General features: G+C 33.9%; 3 protein-coding genes across 3 annotated transcripts; all 3 read left to right on the top strand.

Annotated features, from left to right (window-relative positions):
- Nucleotides 1-960: 960 nt before the first annotated feature.
- On the top strand, nt 961-2,794 carry NEUTE1DRAFT_118965 (Non-histone chromosomal protein 6; the record flags this gene model as incomplete). Its single annotated transcript, XM_009858186.1, has 5 exons — nt 961-1,026; nt 1,418-1,468; nt 1,746-1,835; nt 2,069-2,286; nt 2,349-2,794. The coding sequence occupies 3 exons, from the start codon at nt 1,772-1,774 to the stop codon at nt 2,376-2,378; spliced, it is 312 nt and encodes a 103-aa protein (XP_009856488.1).
- Nucleotides 2,795-3,780: 986 nt separating this feature from the next.
- NEUTE1DRAFT_126285 (uncharacterized protein) lies at nt 3,781-6,029 on the top strand (the record flags this gene model as incomplete). Its single annotated transcript, XM_009858185.1, has 9 exons — nt 3,781-4,375; nt 4,434-4,510; nt 4,575-4,776; nt 4,839-4,913; nt 5,043-5,269; nt 5,336-5,447; nt 5,507-5,634; nt 5,690-5,851; nt 5,908-6,029. 9 exons carry the CDS (start codon nt 3,936-3,938, stop codon nt 6,027-6,029), a joined length of 1,545 nt encoding a protein of 514 aa, XP_009856487.1.
- A 7,204-nt stretch (nt 6,030-13,233) lies between these two features.
- Nucleotides 13,234-13,407, top strand: NEUTE1DRAFT_52909 (uncharacterized protein; the record flags this gene model as incomplete). The annotated part of the gene is made up of 1 exon (XM_009858184.1): nt 13,234-13,407. A coding segment is annotated over one exon (174 nt), but the record flags the coding sequence as incomplete, so codon positions are not given.
- Nucleotides 13,408-21,344: the final 7,937 nt, after the last annotated feature.

Raw genomic sequence — 21,344 nt, 5'->3', positions numbered from 1 at the left:
GGGTTGGGTACCCAACGGGCAGTTGATCAAGGCAGGGCAGTTTGTGGAATGAGAGAAGTGCAGCCCACCCCCCAGGCGTCCTCTTTGGACCGTCCCTGACGCTCAGTAATAAGCAGGCATTCATACCAGGGCAGATTACCGCCCCCAATAAAAGGATACGGACAAGAGCGAGACGACAGTTGAGTGAGAGAGGAGACTGCGTGAGAGAGGAAAGTGACGGGTGTGTGCCAGTCCGCCTAGTGCTCATCCAAAAAGGCCAAAGCCGGGCGGGAGCTGGGCGCTCGACCCTGTCCGAGAAAGCACGGCAGCCAACTGCACCGAATGCATCCAGACCAGGCGAGGATGGGATGGCATGGGATGGCATGGCATCAAACAACTGAAGCGAGTGACCGAGGTGCAGCGGCAGCCTGTAAGAAAGCGGGAGTGACCTCTAGGTGACGCGGGTAAACCTCAGAACTGTTTGAAGTTGGATGGGAGCTGACCAGCCTTTTCAGTTGGAGCTGGAGCTGGACTGGAACTGTGGGAGCTGGAGATGGAATTGGCACGGGCTCGAGCTGGATAGCTGCTGCACTGGAAGCTGGCAGGCCGAAACCTCAAGCGCTCCGCACACCACTCAAGCACGAACCAGGCAAAGTACACAGTACCCGCAAGCACGGCGCAAGTGGGCGAGGCGGGATATGTACCAGTACCTCTACCTTGCTGGCGCTTGGCCAGCGCCAGGACCGCCAGCCATTGACTGCAGTGCAATTGGAGTGGCCCGGTCCGAAGAGGGATGAATGAGTGGGTGCCCTCGCCTCCCTCCCAAATCACGCTGCAAAAATCAGCCGGCGCTGCACCCTTTTTTGTTATGAAGTAGGAAGGAGCTTCCCCCGCCCCTTCAATCAGCCGCCCATAGTAAAATACCGGGCAAAGGCGTCGCCCCCTCCTCTCTCTCACAAAACTCCCTCCTCTTTTCCCATACAAACGAAGCGCACCGCTCACCACGCCCACCTCGATACCCATTTCCCACGCCCATTGCACGCGTATGTGAGTACTTCCTTTCCTTAGCCAGCACCAGCAAAATCACAAGTACTCGCGCCCATCTGGCATTTGGCCTTGTGGCCTTTGCCTGCCTCCGTCCAAGCGGAACTGCCATTGGGTCTTATGCAACCGGCCAACCTCACTGCCCACCTCGCTGTTGCCATCCAAAGTGAGGCCGGTGCACGCTTGTTGCTTTGCGCGTTGGTGCTCAGCGCTCCCAGCACCAGCTCGAGTTCTGCGCGTCGCTGTCTCCACGCAAAGCTTCCATAGGACCTGCCACCTTCGCACCACGCCGGGAGCTCACTTTGCGCTGCACACACACGTCTCCGGTCTCGCGTCAAGAAAAACATCACAACGTACCGCAATTGCTGACCAGGGTGGCACAATCTCTCAACAGCCGCATCACCGCGCAATCAAACAGCCTCATCCTCAGCAAAAAATCAGTCAAGTACGTTTTGTCGCTTATGTGGCATCCATTGATGCTTCGACGACGCAGCATGCCTGCCCTTTCCATCAGCAGTTGCATGCCAATTGTCTCGACAGTTACGGGTGCCGCACTCGCTCTGGCCATCGAGCATACACATCCGCATATCCTGCTCGTGTTTTTCGCTCTGCAGCTTGTCTGAAGTCGGACAAGCCGCAGTTTACCAACGAAACTCGTGGGCTTGATCAGTCAATTCATACGCGCCGCGACACAGTCTCAGTTGTTAACCCAATCCTAACAGTATTCTTGACCTGCAGATTAGACAATATGCCCAAGGCCGCCGCCAAAAGCAAGACCACCGGCAAGGTCGAGAAACGCCGCGCGAAGAAGGGTGAGTTGCCGCAACCCAACCCTTTCCCCACGAAGCGCTTGATATGATGTTCCCCATTTGCATATCATACCAGTAGCAACCTGGTCGCTTGTCTTGTAGGGTCATGCTTCGATAAAAAAGGCCCGCATGCACTGCTTGCGGTGGGCTTAGGTTGCAGCTGGTCCAAAACATACAAGTGGTCGCTGTTCCTATTTGTAGCTCTTTGTTGCTGTTGCTGACCTGCGTTATCTAAGATCCCAACGCCCCGAAGCGTGGCCTCTCTGCCTACATGTTCTTTGCCAATGAGCAGCGTGAGAATGTCCGTGAAGAGAACCCAGGCGTTTCTTTCGGTCAGGTTGGCAAGATCCTTGGAGAAAGGTGGAAGGCTCTCAGCGACAAGCAGCGTGCCCCCTACGAGGCCAAGGCTGCTGCCGACAAGAAGCGTTATGAGGACGAGAAGCAGGCGTACAACGTGAGTCATCCCTACATTGTCCCAACTCTACTAGCAATGGAAACTGATCATGAGGCGCATAGGCCGAGGCCGACGAGGAGGAGTCTTCCTGAATGAACCCTTCTCGCCGACTCGATTGCGCTCGCCGAAATTCAGTCTTGAAAATTTCACGTTGATATTTGACCGGAGCAAGACACTGCGATCAGCAAACGAGGCTTTCTTTACTTGACCTTGTATTTTGGGACGGACGGTGTTGTTACGGTGCCAAGGGATTTCCTTTTTTACGCCATGGTTTGCACGAGCTTTGCTATGATCAAGGGACAAAGCTATCCCTCCATTGGGGGACCTATCGAACCAGTCAGCTTATTCGCTGGCTAGCTTGTACAACAAATCTCAATTTTTGATATTCGGGAACAGGTGCGCACGCAATGGCAGGGGATCAAGAGTTGCCATGGATGGACTTGCACGATTGCGCGGCCAACGATGATGTATCGCCCACGTCGTATAAGGGTTCAAATACTGGTTGACGCTTTTTTTTTTTTTTTTTTTTTTTTTTTTGGGCGGCGCGGAACTGGTTAATATAGGCTACTGCTCGAACGATCAAAACAGCCCCATTTGGCGCAGTTGCTGTTGTTTGTCGCAAGATTATATACTTCCTAGAATTCGGTCAAGACAAGTGATTCAATGATAAGATAGTCACCAGGCTTTGTTGCGGACACACTTGACGCTAGAGGCCTTGCAAAGACCGTCCCCTATAGCCGTGGTTAGATGCGAACGTCCTTCTTCCAAAGATCATAATGATCAGAAGTACTGCCCGGTATTACTCACATGAGGTTAGTGATACTGAGGGCTAACTACGCACTACAGTCGACAGTTCTCGTATATAAAATGAAGACAAATCGAAACGGTTCCATGAACGAATGTAGTGCTAGGCTCACCAGACAACAGATCTTAGTCCACGTATAACATACCTGTTGTTCTCTTCCTGATCATGCAGCCTATGCTGCAGCCTCTGTTCAAGTTGTGTGAACTTCTTAGACCTGAGTATTTCCGAATAGTCTAGCTATGGAGTGGCAGACGTCAATCTACTGCATCACTTGAGTTCGATCAGCCCTGAAGGGTGTGTGTTTTGCCCCTTCGTGGCGGTCACTGACTCCTCGACTCCCATAGTATCTCCGTGGATTTCGTGCAGCATATCCAGTCGGAACTCGCGGAGGGCCTCCCAGTCCACGGTATCAGCTACCAACTGGGCATTTGTGGGTTTGTCCCAGTCTGCGTATATTGGATGAGCTTAAGGCTTTACTATCTTACCTACTGATGTTTTGTACGTTGGGCGCCAAGTAAGTTGGTCAGGCCAGCCAACTGCAGCCGAGAATTCTTGGATGGTCAATCGGCTGAGACTGTCTCCCTTTTAGGTAGTGTATAAGTACGTACATGTCACGCAAACAATTGACTCTCGTTTGTCGTCCCCCGCTGCGTCGCGGTTCGATCCTCGCTGTAGCTATAATACTAACTAGCTACAACCAGCCGTAGCAGAAAGGACGGCGACAGCGCTATATCCTCCCACAACGATTTTCTGCGAACTAGCTCTCCAATGTATACTCGTTGGCGGCCGCGGCTGAATTCGTCATCGAAATTTGTTCGATTTTCCACAGGCTTCTCTGGACGTCATGGATCACAACAACATCGACATACCCTGCGCGCTACATCTATTTCAAAGCTGTTGCCACGAGGCCGAACGAGCTGCCAATGTGGCCGTCGCGTTAGAGCAACTACGGGAGGCGCTCCCGGAGTCATTCCACGGCCACCTCATCGCCTTGGCGGGCGGGATTTGGGACTCGAGCAGGCGGCTTCGCGATCTTGCCAGCAATTCCCAGTCTCATACCGAACGCGTCCCCCTGGTTCTCGACTACTTGAATATTATTTTACCATGCCTGTGTCGTACCCTGAACGATATTTTGGGTTACTATGAGGACATATCACTTACTCGGGAAATGCGGTGGCGGAAGATGTACAACAAGATGACGCAAGAAGCCGGCGGTGTTCCGCTTCCCCAGCGTTTTGTGCTTTACAATACCTTTCTGGTTATGTTAGGGTACCTTCTTAACAGGTGACTGATGACTCTGACGATAACTCTTTGGAAACGACTGTGCTCTAACTATGCATAGGTCTCCATGTTTCGATCCAAATATACTCGAGACGCTCCGTGGCCATCTTGTTGAGTTGAGGGAGAAACGAGGAATTCGTAAGTGACCCAGCTTGAGGTTCTTTTCCCGCGAGGACAACTAACATCCATACTACCTCCGCAGCCCCATTGCCAAAGCAAGTCGGCTCCGTGAGTCTTGCCGACATAGTAACTTCTTGGCCAACTCTTACCGATCCTGTCCGTCTCGGCCTTCAGTCTGATTTACCAGCTTGTATGCTGACTACACGGGATCAGAATGCTCATTGGGCCGAACAAATATTCTCGCTCCCACTTGCTTCTCGAACTGAGCTCAAACATATAAGACCGTGAGTACCGCATTGCAAGAGAAAGATTGAGTAATCGCGTCTAATGCTCCAGGGCGTACTAGGTCAAAGGCATGCGGCCCATTCTTTCGACGGGATCAACTTGCCATACCCCCAGAACCCAAAGTTCTCTTCCGGCGGTTAGTCTATGATCTTGACCGTCCCATATGGTCTTCATCCTGACGTGAAGCAACCTCTCGATCTGTTATCTTATACTCATGTCAGCAAGATTCCAACCTCAGGTAGAGGTACTGACGACGTCAATTCAGGCCTTTCGATAGTGATAGGACGTCTGTGGTGGCGTACCTCAACCCGATCGATCAAGCTCCTTACCTTCTTATTCGCAGTCTCCAGGGCGAAGTAGCCTGGTTCTCGTCCCATGGGGTCCATGAGCTTTGCATCGGGCGCGAAGGCAGCGCGTTGCAGCTTAAACGTTGGAGCCGGTCGGAACAATGTAGCAAGCTGTGGGCGGCATTTTACTTCATCACATGGGAGGGTAAGCTTCAAGGGCACCGAGTTTGCGATGGGATCACTCCGGCTAATCACTCCCATATATCCTCAGAGATGGTGCTTTTCTACTGCACGTTTGTCGCGCTCAAGGCGCGCAACAGGCTAACCGTTCAAATCAATCCGACTGAGTTTCAATTACAAAGAGAGAAGCGGCTCTTCCAAGCGTACGTGTTGTTAAAGTCTAGGAGAACGGGATCCAGGCATTGCTGACGTGGAAGTGCAGGCAAATCGTGGACGATGGGTACAAGCACTCGCTCGTTGTGTACGAGGATCAGCAAACCCATGGTGTTCGTCTTCATGCTGCGGTATGGGATGGCGAACTCAAGCAATGTCCGGTTTGGACTACATTTGGTGAGACAAGAAACCTCACATCTCTGTTCCATAGGTACTAAACGAATGCTACCAGTAACGGCTCAGGCACAGTCTTCGACATGGATCAGTCGGCGTTCCAAGCATCGTGTTTGGTTAAGAAACATACAGCTTTACGTGTTTTGCAAGAACTATCGACAAGAGGTTCAGCGGCAAAATAAGTCGAATGCATTCGAAATATATTTTGTGACTGAACAAGGTACGTTTTCAACTGAGGTAGACCCAAGTCCTGGATGTACTACTGGACTTTCGTAGCTGATATTGGTCTGATCTGGGACATAGGTGCATCCAAGTTTAAAGAGGTTTTTACAGCTATGGAGGTAGCCGGAGGTTCATCCGACACCCCAGAAACCACCACAGTTCCATTAGGGAGATAGAGTAATCTCTTATACTAGACGTTCAACTAATCTCATTCACTCACCCTGCCCAATTGTGCTAAAGGCAGTCTGAGCCTAACTTGGAGGAAAGTGGAAATTTAGTATAATAGATGCAATTATTTTTTATCTTTTGTGTATTTACCTTTCTATAATACTCTTTATTTTCTTTCGTATAATATAAAATAACTACAATATAATTGAAAAGTCTTACTTTTTCCTAAATATTCTAAAGATAATACTTTTTTGATTATATTTTAGCGATATTTCATTATATTAAAGGATTTATAATACTATAAGAGTTATTCTATTAGAGCTATTGTTGAGATTTATTATTCAAATTTATAAGACTCCTTTATAGATATTGGTTCTTAGTAAAAGGAACTTATAAGAATTTCTATATATATATATTAATTTTTTCTCTCTAGAATAATCGATTTGGAAGATGATACTTAGATCTAAAATAAAGAGGTTTTATACAATTATGCTTTTAAGTCTATCCTTACTATTCATTTTTTTATATTGCTTATATTTTTATTATTTAGTATATTATAATTAAATAGTTATAAGATATTTGTAAGATTCTGTATATATTAAGCCTTCTTATTATAGGTAAAGAGTAGATAGTAAATGTAAATATTCGTAATTGTATAAAGAAAAAAGAGAGAGAAGTGCGGTTAAGTGGTTGGAAGACTAGCCTTATAAGGGTAATTACTAGTGGGCTTGCAGACCCGCGGTAGGCAGCGCTCTAACTAACTAGCTGCTGGTAATATACTAGTAGTGACGATAGTAATAGTAGTTTTGGAAGCTGCTGTACGTTGGTACTGGGTACAAGATACGTAGGCTAGCTCTATAATACCTTTTATCTGAGCTGTATATAAATAGTTTATGTATAAATTACTTTTATTTAAGTTATATATAGGTGTAAATTGTAAGAGTATTTAAAATAGACTTATACTAAAGCTTGGTATTATAGTTTAATATTACTATCCCTCATTTCCTCTCCTTGCTTCTTACTAATATACTCTTAGAATAATACTTATTATAGAAACAATTTTTAACCCTATTTTACTCTATAGCAAGTGCTTTTACAACTGCAATTTATAATAAAAGGAACTAATTCTAAATTAAATAGCAATGTTACAGGGTTAGCCTATATGCCTTGTGCCTAGTGCCAGCGTATAGCAGCTTTTAAGACTGCCGTACGCTGTTATTACTGCCGGCTACTATTATTACCGGCAGTTAATTAGTTAGAGCGCTACTATCAGGAGGCCAAGGGGTGACCGCCGGGGAAGGGATGCCACGGCGCTACAACACCGACGCTCTATCTCGTCTGACCAAGCTCTTGCCCAGAAGCATCGCGACGGCCGGTGCCCTCTTTCGTCTAACTAGTCTTCGGCTCAGCAGTATCAGAGCATTCAACGGGATGGGTTCGGGGGAAGGATAATCCGGCGCCGCGTTGGGGCGGCACGCTAGTGCAGGACTCTACAACTCTTAGCCACGACGGAGCAGAGTTTGCATTGGTATAAAAGAGGCTCGAAGGAGCTTCGTTCTTTGTAGTCGGTAGCTATCAATACATCTTTGAGTTGACCCCTAACTTGCCGTCCCCTACGTGTGGCCACGACCGTAGTCACCTCAGCCTACCTTCCTCCTACGTCCTGACAGCTACCTACCGCGGGTCCGTAGACCCGCCGGCGGTCGCCCTCATAAGGCCAGCCTTCTAAATACTCGGCTGTACACTTCTCTTCCTTTCTCCTTCGTACAATTACGTATATTCATATTTACTATCTACCCTTTGCCCGTAATAGTTAATTATACCTTTTAACTATTATATTTATAATATAAACCTATTTTCTTTTATCGTACGATTAGTTTCTAATTATACGCGTATAGGAATCGCCTCGCTCGCTGAACCGCTAAATCCAATACTCCAAATATTGATAGTTGTAATTATAATAATTACAATTATAGTCTTACTCCCTTTATTTAATAAATAAAAGTAAATACTTTCTATTTAAGGGATAAAAAACCGCTCCGTACAACTACCTTTCTTATATTTTACAATAAAAATACCGACTATATATCCTTCTCTCCCGTTGGTAATATTAATAATCTTATTAATTTTGATACCCCTCCTAAAAGTACGCTGTTTAATTTGAATAATATTTATAAAATATTTAATAAAATTATTAGTACTACTAACGTTACCGTTTATTAAACCGCGCTCGTCGAGCTTCTACCCTCGATAGTAATTAATAACCTTCTTATTAGTATTTATAATAGTAAGGAAAAGAAAATTGTCTTCCGAGCTTATTTCGATACTATTAACGTTCTTATTTAGGATCCCGCTTTCCGTTCGATTATTACTCTGCTCGGCCGCCTTTATTATAATAACCTTGCTTAATATAAAAATATTATTATCGACTTCGAATGTAGTAAGAACGAATTAAAAATCACTTACATAATAACTATTAAAATTTAAAACGATTTTAATTAGAAGAATTTTAACTACTTTAATTTAATAATTAAATTTAACGCCCTCTAGAAGAAATATAACGATTTTAATATAAATTATACCGCCTTTAAATTTTATAGTACTAACGTTCGGTCCCTATATAATAATTTTATTAAAGTAATAAATATTAGTTTTAAAATATTATTTTTAAAATAAACCGTAGAAAACCCGCCGATCTTTACTAGTAAAGAAAACGTTAATGCTACCTGTAAATATAAGATCTTTAAAATATAACGTTTCCGTATTTTGACCTAATAGAAGTACGACCCCCTTCTTTATATTAATAAAGATATTAAAATTATTTATACTACTATACTATTAAGTCCCGAAATCTTATCCGGTATTTAAAATAATTTAGACGTTATTTAGAATAGAGGAGATACGGACTCTTAGCGTTAGAAAACCGGTACTAAATTTATAGAATATTTTATTACCCGCTTTTAGAATATTAATTTGAAGATAGATACCGGCCGTCGTTTGGAGGAATTCTTTATAAAGAATATATCCTTCGTAGAATTCGAATTAGAATTTACTAATTTAATAAATCTCTATAATTTTAATAACTCTATAAAAGTTTATTACTTATATAATAAGATTAATAAACGCCTTTGTAACGTTCTTTTATATTATAACCTTCCCGAAATTAATAATTTTAAGAAGTAGTTCGCAATCTGCCGCACCATCGCTAACAATTTGAAGGATATTAACTACTACTATAAAATAAATATTCGTATTTTTATTAATAGTACCCCTACCAGTAGGAATTCCGGTAGTACTAATATTAATATAGGTAACGCTTCTAATTCCTATAACGCCAACAATATTCCTATTAGTTAGGGTAATAATAAAATAGACTTTAATACTATTAACTTCGCCGTCTTTATTTATAAAAATATTTTTAACGAATATATTTATAACGGTAAATACCGCTGTTATAGTAGCAATAATTATATCGCCCGTAATTATTTTACCTCTATTAACTATAGTACCTAGGGTCCTTAATATAATAAGGGTAAGAGGAATAAGGGTAAGGGTAAAAGTAAAGGCTATTATAATAGGGAGGAAGTTTATACCGCCGAAGTTGCGCCCGCTACTACCGCCGTTACTACTACTCTTATTACAGCTATTACTACCGTCGCTATTAGTAACGAATACTATAACGAACTAAAAAATATTTAGCCTCTATATTTAATCGTATATAGAAGCCTTTCCTATTGTTATTATAGAGACGAATTTTAAATTCTATAGAGTTAGAAGGTTTAAAGGAGGTTAAAATATAATTATTAAATAGTTTTACTTCCCCAAATTTAATACTCTTATCTCTTTATATAGTAACTAAATTATATAAAGATTATTATATTACTTTTATTAATTCTAACTATTTTATATTTACTTTTATTAATTACTCTTTTATTATTAAATATAACCTTCCCTATTTCCGTCTCTACTAAGTAAAGAAGCTCGTCCTCGTTAATAGAGTAATTAAAAGTATTATCTCCAAAGGAGTAACGGCTAAACTTTATATTAAATATTATAATAAGACGGTTACCTTTTTAATTTATAATATTTTAAAGAATTATTTGGTTATTTTAGGTTTTCTATAAATATAATATTACAAACCCGAAATCGATTATAACTAATATAAAATTCGTTTTACCAACCCTATTTATAAAGGTTATTATTTACCTATTAATTTCTCTAAAAATTAATTAATAGTTTTAAAAGCCTTTACTAACCGAATTTTAATTATAGCTATTTATACTAAGGTTACTCTAATTTATTAACCAGCCCCGAAGCGGAAAGTTATAAACCCCGTTAAAAAAATATTGATACTAATAATAACCCTAGAGAATAGGGTTACTAATCCTATTAAGAGAATACTAGTACAGACGCTTATACTAAGGGATAGAACTATTAACTTTATTTAAATAGAATTAGCACTACTAGCGCCGCTACTACTATTTTTTATAGTAAAAAATACTAGTACGACTTTACCTACTCTCCGGGCTAGCTACCGACCTATTTCGCCCCCTATTAAAATACTAATAATTAGTAAAGCCGGATTTAAAATTAGTATTATAAATATAACTACTCTTTTAATTAAAATTAAAAATCTAGTATATTACGACCCCTATATCTATTTTAATAACTAAATATATTTCTATGAATATAAAGCGCCCCCGAGCTGGCTATTACTATAATTTCAATAAAGACTCTTCTATTAAACTAAATAATATTAGAGAATTTAATATAGTTATTTTTAATTTTGTTTATAAATTTTAGCAATTATAGCTATATATTACGAATTATATTAAAATCGAAAGGCTAACTACCGCGGTAGAAGTTTAGGATATAAATTTAACCGAGGGGATAGTCGCTAATATTATAAATAATAATAAATAATAGTATAAAGAAAGTTTCCCCCTCCTCGTTTACCCTTTTATTAATAATTTAATTAATGCCTATTTATTAAAAGAGTTTTAAAAAGTAGCGATTCTCGCTAAAATAATTTACCTTACCGGCGATTTCAATAAAAACGCGCTATTTTATAAAGAAATAATCCGGCGCGTATATTCAATTAAAATCTCTAATAAAGATACGAAAAAGTTCCTTAATAAAACTAATTACTTAATTAAAATAAAGAATAAAATTATTACTATCCTAAAAAAGTTGGAAGAATAATAATATATTAATAAAGTAGTAATATTCCTCCTTTTTTTAATTAAGGAAATTCCGCCTTACTATTTATATAATTATAAAATTAAACTTTAGTTAGGAGTGACCCCTCTTAACGTACAGTTGTACTATATATTTCTAATCGAAATTGTTATTATTAAGAAGTAGATTAATAAGAACTTAAGAAAGAAATTCATCCGCCTATTATAATTTACAGCCGCTTCCTCTATCGTCTTAGTAAAAAAACCCGGCGGTAGTATCCGTATTTATATTAATTATTATAATATTAATAATATAATATTAAAAATATATTATCTGCTATTATTAATTAAAGAAACCTTCGACGTTATTTACTAAGTAAAGATCTTTATTAAATTCAATATAATTACTACGTTTAATAGGATCTATATAAAGGAGGGGTATAAATAGTTTACTATTTTTATTACCCGTTTTAATCTCTACAAATCTATTGTTTACCTGTTTGGCCTCTAAAGCGCCCCGGGAACCTTCTAGAACTATATTAATAATATTCTATACAATATTTTTAATATATATATAATAATATATTTCGATAATATTCTAGTCTATTTGGATAACGAAGAAGATTACGAAAGCTACGTTAAAGAGGTCTTACAGCGGATAATTCGAACGGGGCTTTAGATTAATATTAATAAATACAAATTCTATATTATAAGGACGAAATATTTTAGTTTAATTATTATACCGGGAGGATTCGAAATAGACACTAATAAAGTAACCGCCGTAGAAATTTAGGAAGTTCTAAAAATTAAAAGAGCGCTATAGCGTTTCCTAAGTTTTATTAATTTTTACTAGCAATTTACTAAATACTTTTTAATTATCGCTAATTTATTATACGAATTAATAAAGAAGTCGATAGATTAACTATAGACCGACTACTATTAAAAATTGTTTAAGGCTTTTAAGAAGGCTTTTAGTAGTAATTTAATACTCCGGATTTATAATTAGTCTAAATAAACCATTATTAAAATAGATACCTCGAACTAAATTTATAGTGATATATTATCCTAATACAACGAAGAGGGTAATTTATATTTAATTATTTACTTTAACTAGCGGTATTCTACAATTAAATATAATTATAATATTTATAATAAAGAATTACTAACTATTATTAAAGCCCTCGAAAAATAGTACCCGGAATTAGAAGGGGTTTAAAAACCTTTCAAAATCCTTACCAACTATAAAAGTTTGAAGATATTTATAATTAATAAGCAATTTACCCCCTATTATATATATTAATCCCAATTTCTCTCCCATTTTGATTTTATAATTAAATACCGCTCTAAATCCTTATAAATATACCCCGACGTATTAAATAGGAAATTAGAAGACTTACTTAAAAATATATCCGACGAACGGTTATTAATTAAAAATAAAGTTTTATTCGATTATAATATCTTTATTAATAGAGCCTTCGTTTTAGAAGACGGAAATAAGGAAATTAATATCGGTACTAAATATATTTATAATTTAGAAACTTTAAACAAGAGGTCTATAGATAATTTAATAGTAGAAGGTTATAAGAAGTTAATAATTCTCTAAAACGTTATTACTTATTTATTAGACCTTAACCGTCGAATATAGTTTAAAGAAGTTAAGGACTATATAAAAAGGGTCCCCTTTATTAAATACCGAATAATTTAAGGACGAACGTACTTCCGTAGCGCTATTTTTATCGACCCTACCGATATAGAACTTTACCTTTCGCTCTTCTACTATATTTACAATTCGCTATTTACTAGGCACCTAAGTTAGAAAAAAACCTATTTGTTATTATTATAATCTTTTTTTTAATCAAAAATATATATTACTATTAGGTTATATTATAAGGCTTACTTAGTATATATTAAATTGAAACCGTTGTAATACGCCCCCTATAATTTCTTAAAACCGTTAATAGTATTATTCGTACTATAGAAGGATATTTTGGTCGATTATATTACCCCGCTTACGCCCTACCTACGCTGCAAATAGGAATTTAAATATATTATTATTATTATTAATCGCCTTACTAAAATAAAATACTATATTCCTACCGTTAATCTAATAGTAAAAAAATTAATAGAGTACTTTATTAAGAAAATCTATAGTATTTACAATCTACCGGACTCTATCGTATCCAATTATAATACTCAATTTATTTTATAATTTTAAAGGGCTTTTTTATTACAGTTAGAAATTATATTTAAACCTTCCTCCACTTTTCACCTCGCTACTAACGGATAAACCGAATATATTAATATAAAAATAGAAAAGTATTTCTACCTTTATATTAATTAGGCTTAAAATAATTAGGTGAATTAGCTACTAATTATAGAGTTCGCTAATAATAATTCTATTTTTAAAATTATAAATATCTCCCCCTTCTTTACTAACTATAATTTTTACCCCTATTTAAGTATTAAACTAGTAAAACTATGTTTATTAGAGCTTTTAGCAATATAATAAATAAAATACTTTAAAATTAATAAACTAACTAACTAATTTAGAAGGGTCTTAAACTTCGTTATAAATTAAGCTTAATAAATATAATAACGCTACAAAAATAATACGAATACTTCATAATCGAATATATTAAAGTATAAAGAAGGAAATAAAGTCCTTCTTAATACCAAAAACCTCGATACTAGCCAACCCTATACCAAATTTATACCCCTCTTCGAAGGCCCATTCGAAATCCTCCGGACAAATAATTATTAAATAACGCTTAAACTCCTAATTAATATAAAATATAGTCCAACGTTCTACGTAAATAAAGTTAAATTATAGGACAAAGAGGGTTTCCCGGAATGGATAGCCGTAGAAGAATAAAACGTTCGTACTAACTATAGTTGGACTATAAGGAGAACTAATAATAGGGAGGACTCTATCGAATATAAATTCAAAAGAATTAATAAATATTAGAAGAATAATTAAGATTGTTAAAAATACTTTATAGTTTAAATACCCCTATATATACCATTATAGTAACTACGCACTAATATATTTATAGCCCTTAATATAGTATAGGCTTTCTACGATAGCTACCCTAATATACTATACCCCCCGGATTGGGTAACGGCGGAGAAAAGGCGGAAATAAAATTATAAAAGGGAGAAGGAGGTAGAGCGGAAGGCTTTAATTCTATAGCGGAGGTTACAACGGTACCCGCTAACAACGGCGGTAAAGGCTTTTTAAAAATGGACCGCTCGTTTAATAGGGATTTCTATTATTTTATATAATATTAGTTAGCTATATAGCTTCTTTTAGTCCGGGGAAGTGTTATAGGGTTAGCCTATATACTTTGTACCTAGTGCCAGCGTACAACAGCTTCTAAGATTGCTGTACGCTATTATTACTACCGGCTACTATTGTTGCCAGCAATTGATTAATTAGAGTGCTGCCTACCGCGGGGTCCGTAGACCCGCCGGCGGTCGCCCTTATAAGGCCAGCCTTTTAAGTACTCGGCTATATACTTCTCTTCCTTTCTCCTTCGTACAATTATACATATTTATATCTACCATCTACCCTTTGCCTATAATAAGCAATGTATAATATTAGAAATTAAAAAAACAAATAAATAACTTAGTAATACCAGTAAAAATTAGTAAAGTATATATAAAATAATATTATAAATATATTTTAAGTACTTGATAATAGATATTAGGGCTGTATTACAATTCTATATATTTGGATTGAAAAGTATAAAGTAAACTTATAGTTAAAAAATACTGTCCTTACCCTCCAATGCACAATGTGATGCATTTACTACAATAATTCTAAAGTGCATTCCACTGCCAAATGTGGATATTTTAGAATAATTCTTAATACAAATGAAAGGTAGAAGTTTACCTTAGTATTAAGTATATTAGCTTTTTACTTTTCTAATATTTTAAGAAGTTAGATATTAGTTTAATAAGACCGTTAATAAAGTCTTGAGAAATGCAGTTCTGATATTAATAATTATCTTTGTTATTTAAAGCTTTTTTCAGCTTTTCTTTCAATAAATATAAAGACTAAAAGGTCTTTTTTTAGTATACTTCTTAATTTATCTTTAGTATATTGTTACGAACTTAAGCGAGTTCGCGGGCCAACTAGGCCCTTGGGAGCACAAGCTGCCAAAAAGGGTTAGACTGTGCAACTATAGGCCAGGATGGGCTCACAGTGTAAGGAAGGCTTACGGTTAGTATAAGTGAGCCAGGCTTACAATAGTAAGCCGGGCTTACAACGACAGAAGTAACCCTCAACTATAGAGGTGAGCTGGGCTTACTATACTACGAAAGGCGTTCGGGAATATACAGTATAAAAAGGCGACTAGAAAACTCAGATTATTAGATAGTTCGAAAGTAATTAATACAAATTAATTCTTATTACCGAAACTAGTATTACGTACGTGTACTTATTGTAAACCTTTTAGTTTTACCGAATAGTATTAATAGTTTTTATACTTTTAATTATCTTATTTAATAAATTAAACTACTATTTATTATATATTAACTACTCCCTTTAACCTATTTCGGATAATATTGAAAGTATTATTTTCGTTTTATTATATTTACTACTACCGGAAATAATAATGATAATACTTAGGGTAAGCCCTTAAATTTCGCTACTGTTTAATAATAGTTTAAGGCTATATAAGAACGTATTCTCTAATTTGAAATTTAATTTAAGGTTAGACCTAGTACCCCTAAAGCGAAGGTAGGAGAGGGAACTACCCCTATCAATAGACTAAAAATTAAATTATTTATACCTAAAGAGTTCGATAGCTAATAGGCCGCTTTTATAGGATTCTTAATTTAAATATATATTTACCTCTATTTTTATAGAAATCGGTTTACCTCTAAATTCGAGAAGGTAGCCTACGTAAGTATTCGATTCGTAGATAAAGCCCTTATTTAGTATAAGCCTATCCTTAAAGACTACTATAAGAACGGAAACTAAATTTCGGATTTTACTAAGAAAATTTTAAATTCTTATAAGGAATTTATTTAAGCCCTCTCTTAAATCTTTAGAAAGAAGGATAAAATTCGTAGGGTTTAAAAACGCCTAACCTATTTTTAATAAATTAAATTTACTTTAACTTATATTATACTTTTTAAATAAAATTCCCTTTGTAGTAATATTAATAATAATAAATTAATATAATTATTCTATAATAGCCTTAAAGAACGAATTAAGGACGAATTCTATAAGGAGGACCGCCCTAAAATTATTAACGCCTATATAAATAAAACTATTTATATCGACAATTGATAATTCTAATAGGAATAGGAGAAGAAAGGAAAGACAACTACTTTCGTTTCTCTTAAGTTTAATAATATTAATATTAAAAAAAAAAGATTTAGGGAATTTATATCTCTAGAACTACTTACTCCGGGCCTATAGAAATTAATATAGTTTAAATTGATTAAAATAAGTAGGACCTTTTAAAAGTTAAATACTTTAATTATAATAAAAATAGATATATAAAGAGAAATTACTGTACGCCTAAATAATTAAATTAGAAAAAAATAGAAACCGTTATAGTAGAAGGAATTAGGGTAATTAAAATCGCTAGCACCGAATATAGCTAAAATAATTTAGAAAATACTATAGATAGAGTTATAGACTTCGATTAGGAAGTATAGTAGAAGGCCGACGATAAATATAATTAGGAAGGGCCTAATAAGGAAGATCTTAAAGAAGAGGTATAAAATATTAATATACCCTAGGTATAAATGTACTAAACCCTAATATAGGAAAAAATTGGTAATTTCCCTAATATTAACCGAATTTTCTTTACGATTATATATATAATAAATACTACCCCTCCCCCAATACCTCTGCTAACCTCTATAATTAAGGAATACTATATCTTCAAATTTATTGATTTATATTAATATAAATACCCTAATAATTTTACTAATAAGTATTAAATAGAGTTATTATAATATTATTTAAATAAAAGCGGGAAGGACGAATTGTAGGACGACTTTTAGAAGAAGCGTATAATTATTATTAAAGGGGAGCCTAAAGCTATTTAAAAAAGAATTTTAGAGCCTTTAAAAGTATATTAACTAATTAAAAGAGATATAGTTTAAATATATCCCCTTTATTATATTTACTACCGGATACTATAGTTCTAATATATTACTAATAATTACAACGAATATTTTAGGAATAAGTAGAATAACCGTTTCTAACCTATTAGAAGGTTAAATTAGTAAGGATAATTTAGATTAATTATATATACTTTCAACCGAAGCGATTTATAAACTACCCTTATTATTAATAAATAGTTCGTATTTAATTTACAACCTTTCGTAAAGGTTAATAAATAGCTATTACTTAAGAGATTTATTATTCGCTCCTATAATATTTATACTTATATAGGATAGGGAAAAACCGACTACTATTAATAATAGTACCCAATATTCGATTACCCTATTTATATAAAATAGAAAGCTTAGAATATTAAGAAGGAATTTAATAATTATATCCGGAAAGTTAGAATAATCGAGTATAAAGATAAAGAGGAAGCCGTATATATAGTATAATTATAAGAATATAATTCGCTAGACGAATTTAAATTTAAGAAAGAGGACGCTCTTAATAATTATTATTAAAAATTGGGAAACGGTTTAGGGCCTTTAGGGAGGCCCGACGAAAATTAAATCCTTAAATAAAACGGATTATCCGGCGATATAGCCGTTAAAGAGATAAAATCCGGAACCCTATAATATTTATAAAAATTATAATTATAAAAGAAGGGAAATAGGACTAGAGGTTTAAAATTATAATTTACTAATAAAATTATTAAGTATTTATATTAGTAGATTCTGAAGCTTAATTAAATTTTATTATACCTAAGTTCGTTTTATAATTAAAAATTCCCTAGAAAAAGAAAAAAGTACCCTTTATAGTAAAAGGGCCTTTCGAAATATAGATTATAAAACGGGAAATATTATTATTCCTTATTATAATAGAAAGTAAGACGGTCGAAATTAGTTTTAATATCGTTAAAATAGGGCTATTTAAGGATATAATCCTAGGGTATTTATAATATATTATATATAACTTAAATATTAATTAGAAGGAAGGTAGCCGCTTACGTCCTAGAATATACTTAATTACTAATAGGAAAACCGGAGTATAGAAGGAAGTAAATTGCGAAGACGCCGTTCCTATAGCCCTACTATAAATAGTATAAGAAATTATAATTTATATTATTAATAAAAGTAATAAAGCTATAAAAGAAAGGTTAATAATATTAGTAAAAGTATTAATAATTAATACTCAATATAAGTTTAATTATTACTGGAATTAATAAGCAAAGAAACCGAAGATAGTAATCCTAATAGAATATTAAAGATACCCGGCTTTCGTTAATAAATACTTTAAAAAATTACTACTACGAGGATTATAGAACTATAAAATTAAATTTAAGGAAGGAATTAAATTTAAATTCTTTAAAATATATTATATTAATAAAAAGTAAAATATAGAATTAAGGAAGTATTTAAATAAAAACCTAAAACGAAGATATATTCGGAAATTTATATTACTAGTAGGGTACCCTATCCTCTTTATACCGAAGAAGAATAGAAAATTATATTTTTATATTTATTATAAGTAATTAAATTAAGAGATTATAAAAAATAATTATCCCTTACCCCTAATTTTATATATCCGAAGTTAATTAGTAGGAATATAATACTTTATACACTTTAATTTACTTATTATTTATACCTATATCCGAATTAAAAAAGGAAACGAATAGAAAATAATATTTCATATACCCTACAAATACTATAAATATTTTATAGTACCCTTCGGGTTAATTAATATATTTATAATATTTTTAATCTATTATTAATTATACAATTCGACTCTACTTTAATAAATTCGCTATCTACTATCTAAATAATATCCTTATTTACTTTAAAACTCTTATAAAGTATAAGGAATATATAAGGAAAATATTGGACGTACTATATAAATATAAACTCTTTATTAATATAGAGAAAAACGAATTCTATATAAAGGAGACCGTATTTTTTGGATATTTAATTTCAAAAATCAAGGTTAGGATAGAATTAAGTAAAGTAAAAGCCGTATAGAACTAGCCTATACTTAGAAATACGATTAAAATTTATAGATTCCTAAAATTTATTAATTTTTATTATATATTTATATAAAATTATAGGAAAATTATTAGATTATTATATAAATTTACTAGGAAGGAAGCTATTTTTATATAGGAAAAGGAGGAAGAAGAAGTTTTTAGGAATATTTGTAACGCAATTACCGTGGACCCTATATTGAAACTTCCTAACCTAAGTAAACTTTTTAAAATTAAAATTAATATATTAGACTATATTATTAGAGAATAGTTAGGATAATATAATGAATATAGGAAATTATACTTTATAACTTTCTTCTTTAAGAAATTGGAAGGACCCTATTATAATTATCCTATTTATAATAAGGAACTCTTAGTTATTATTAAAACGTTTTAAAAATAGAGGCTATACTTTAATAGCATTATATATAAAATATAAATTTATATTAATTATAATAATCTTTAGTACTTTATAATTACGAAGGTATTTAATAGCCGTTAAATATATTGGGCCGAATTCTTATTAGAATTTAATTTTAAAATTAATTATAAGAAAGGTTTAAAGAACGCCTGAATAGACGCCTTAAACCGTTAAGCAAATTATATAAAAAATATAGTAGAAGCTTTTATATTATTATTTTAAGAATAATTAAATAGAATATTTGTATACTTCCTATAGGAATAAGTAGAATATTATACTATTTATTAAATTAAATTATAGGACCCTAATTATTAAACTATTATTGCAACCCTAGAAGAGCGACGGAGATAGAAGGATAATTTAAAAGAAGGAATTGCCTTTTGGAATAATAAGTTATAGTATTATAATAAGGCCTATATTTAGTTAAAGTAATAAGAAATTCTTATTATAGGAATTTATAAATTTAAAATAGGAGGATATATAGGTATCGCTAAAACTATAGTAAGAGTATAGTAATATTACAACTTTCTAAGATTAAAAGCCGAAGTAGTTCGAATATTATAGGCCTATAAATATTATAGTAGGATTAAAATTACAAAATATAAACTATACGGATTCTTCGAACCCTTAGAAATTATAGAAAGGCTATAGAATTTAATAATTATAAACTTTATTACTAAATTACTACTATTTATACATACTACTACGGGAGTTATATATAATAGTATATTAATAGTAGTAAATAAACTAATTAAATAGAATTACTTCCTACCCTATAAAGAAATATAATTAGTAGAATAATTTATAGATATAATTTATTAGAATATTACTTCGGTATATAATTAGCCGAAGGAGTAAATTATAAATAGGGATACTAAATTTATATCTAAGTTCCAATAAATATTAATAATTAAATTTAATACTAAAAGTAAAATATTTACTATATATTACCTATAGACCGACGGATAGACGGAAAGTATTAACTAAATTGTAGAATAATACTTAAAGAACTATATTAATTTCGAATAAAGCAATTAAATAGAACTATTACCTATAGTACAATTAATATATAATACCTCCCCTATAAAAACTATTAAGGTTTTACTTTTCTTTATAAATTATAGGTACGAATTAGAACTTTTAGAAGGATTAAATACGAATATTCCTAGGGCTTTAGTTAAGGCCGGAAAATTATATATATTATATAAAAAATTTAAGGAAGAATTGGAATTCGTTCGATAAAAGATAAGCCGGTATTTTAATTTGAAAAGGTTCGAAAGACCTTACTTTAAGGAAGGAGATAAAGTTCTTTTATTAATTAGGAACTTTAGGATATAGAGACCTAATAAGAAATTTAACGACCAATAAGTAGGACTATTTAGAATTAAGAAAAAGATTTTTAATATAATATATTAATTAGATATTCCTAATACTATAAAATTAAAATTATACTTATTCTATATTATACTACTTATACTAGCATTTAAAAACATACGAGTCAATATACGTATTAATATTGAGGATAAGGAAAAAGAATAAAATATAGAATAAATCTTAAATTTAAGAGTAGAAAAAGGAGAA

The sequence above is a fragment of the Neurospora tetrasperma genome (assembly GCF_000213175.1).
Source record: "Neurospora tetrasperma FGSC 2508 unplaced genomic scaffold NEUTE1scaffold_81, whole genome shotgun sequence".
NCBI classification, from domain to species: Eukaryota; Fungi; Ascomycota; class Sordariomycetes; order Sordariales; family Sordariaceae; genus Neurospora; species Neurospora tetrasperma.
Note: the sequence above shows the minus strand (reverse complement) of the source record. Positions and strands in the feature narration are given on the sequence as shown.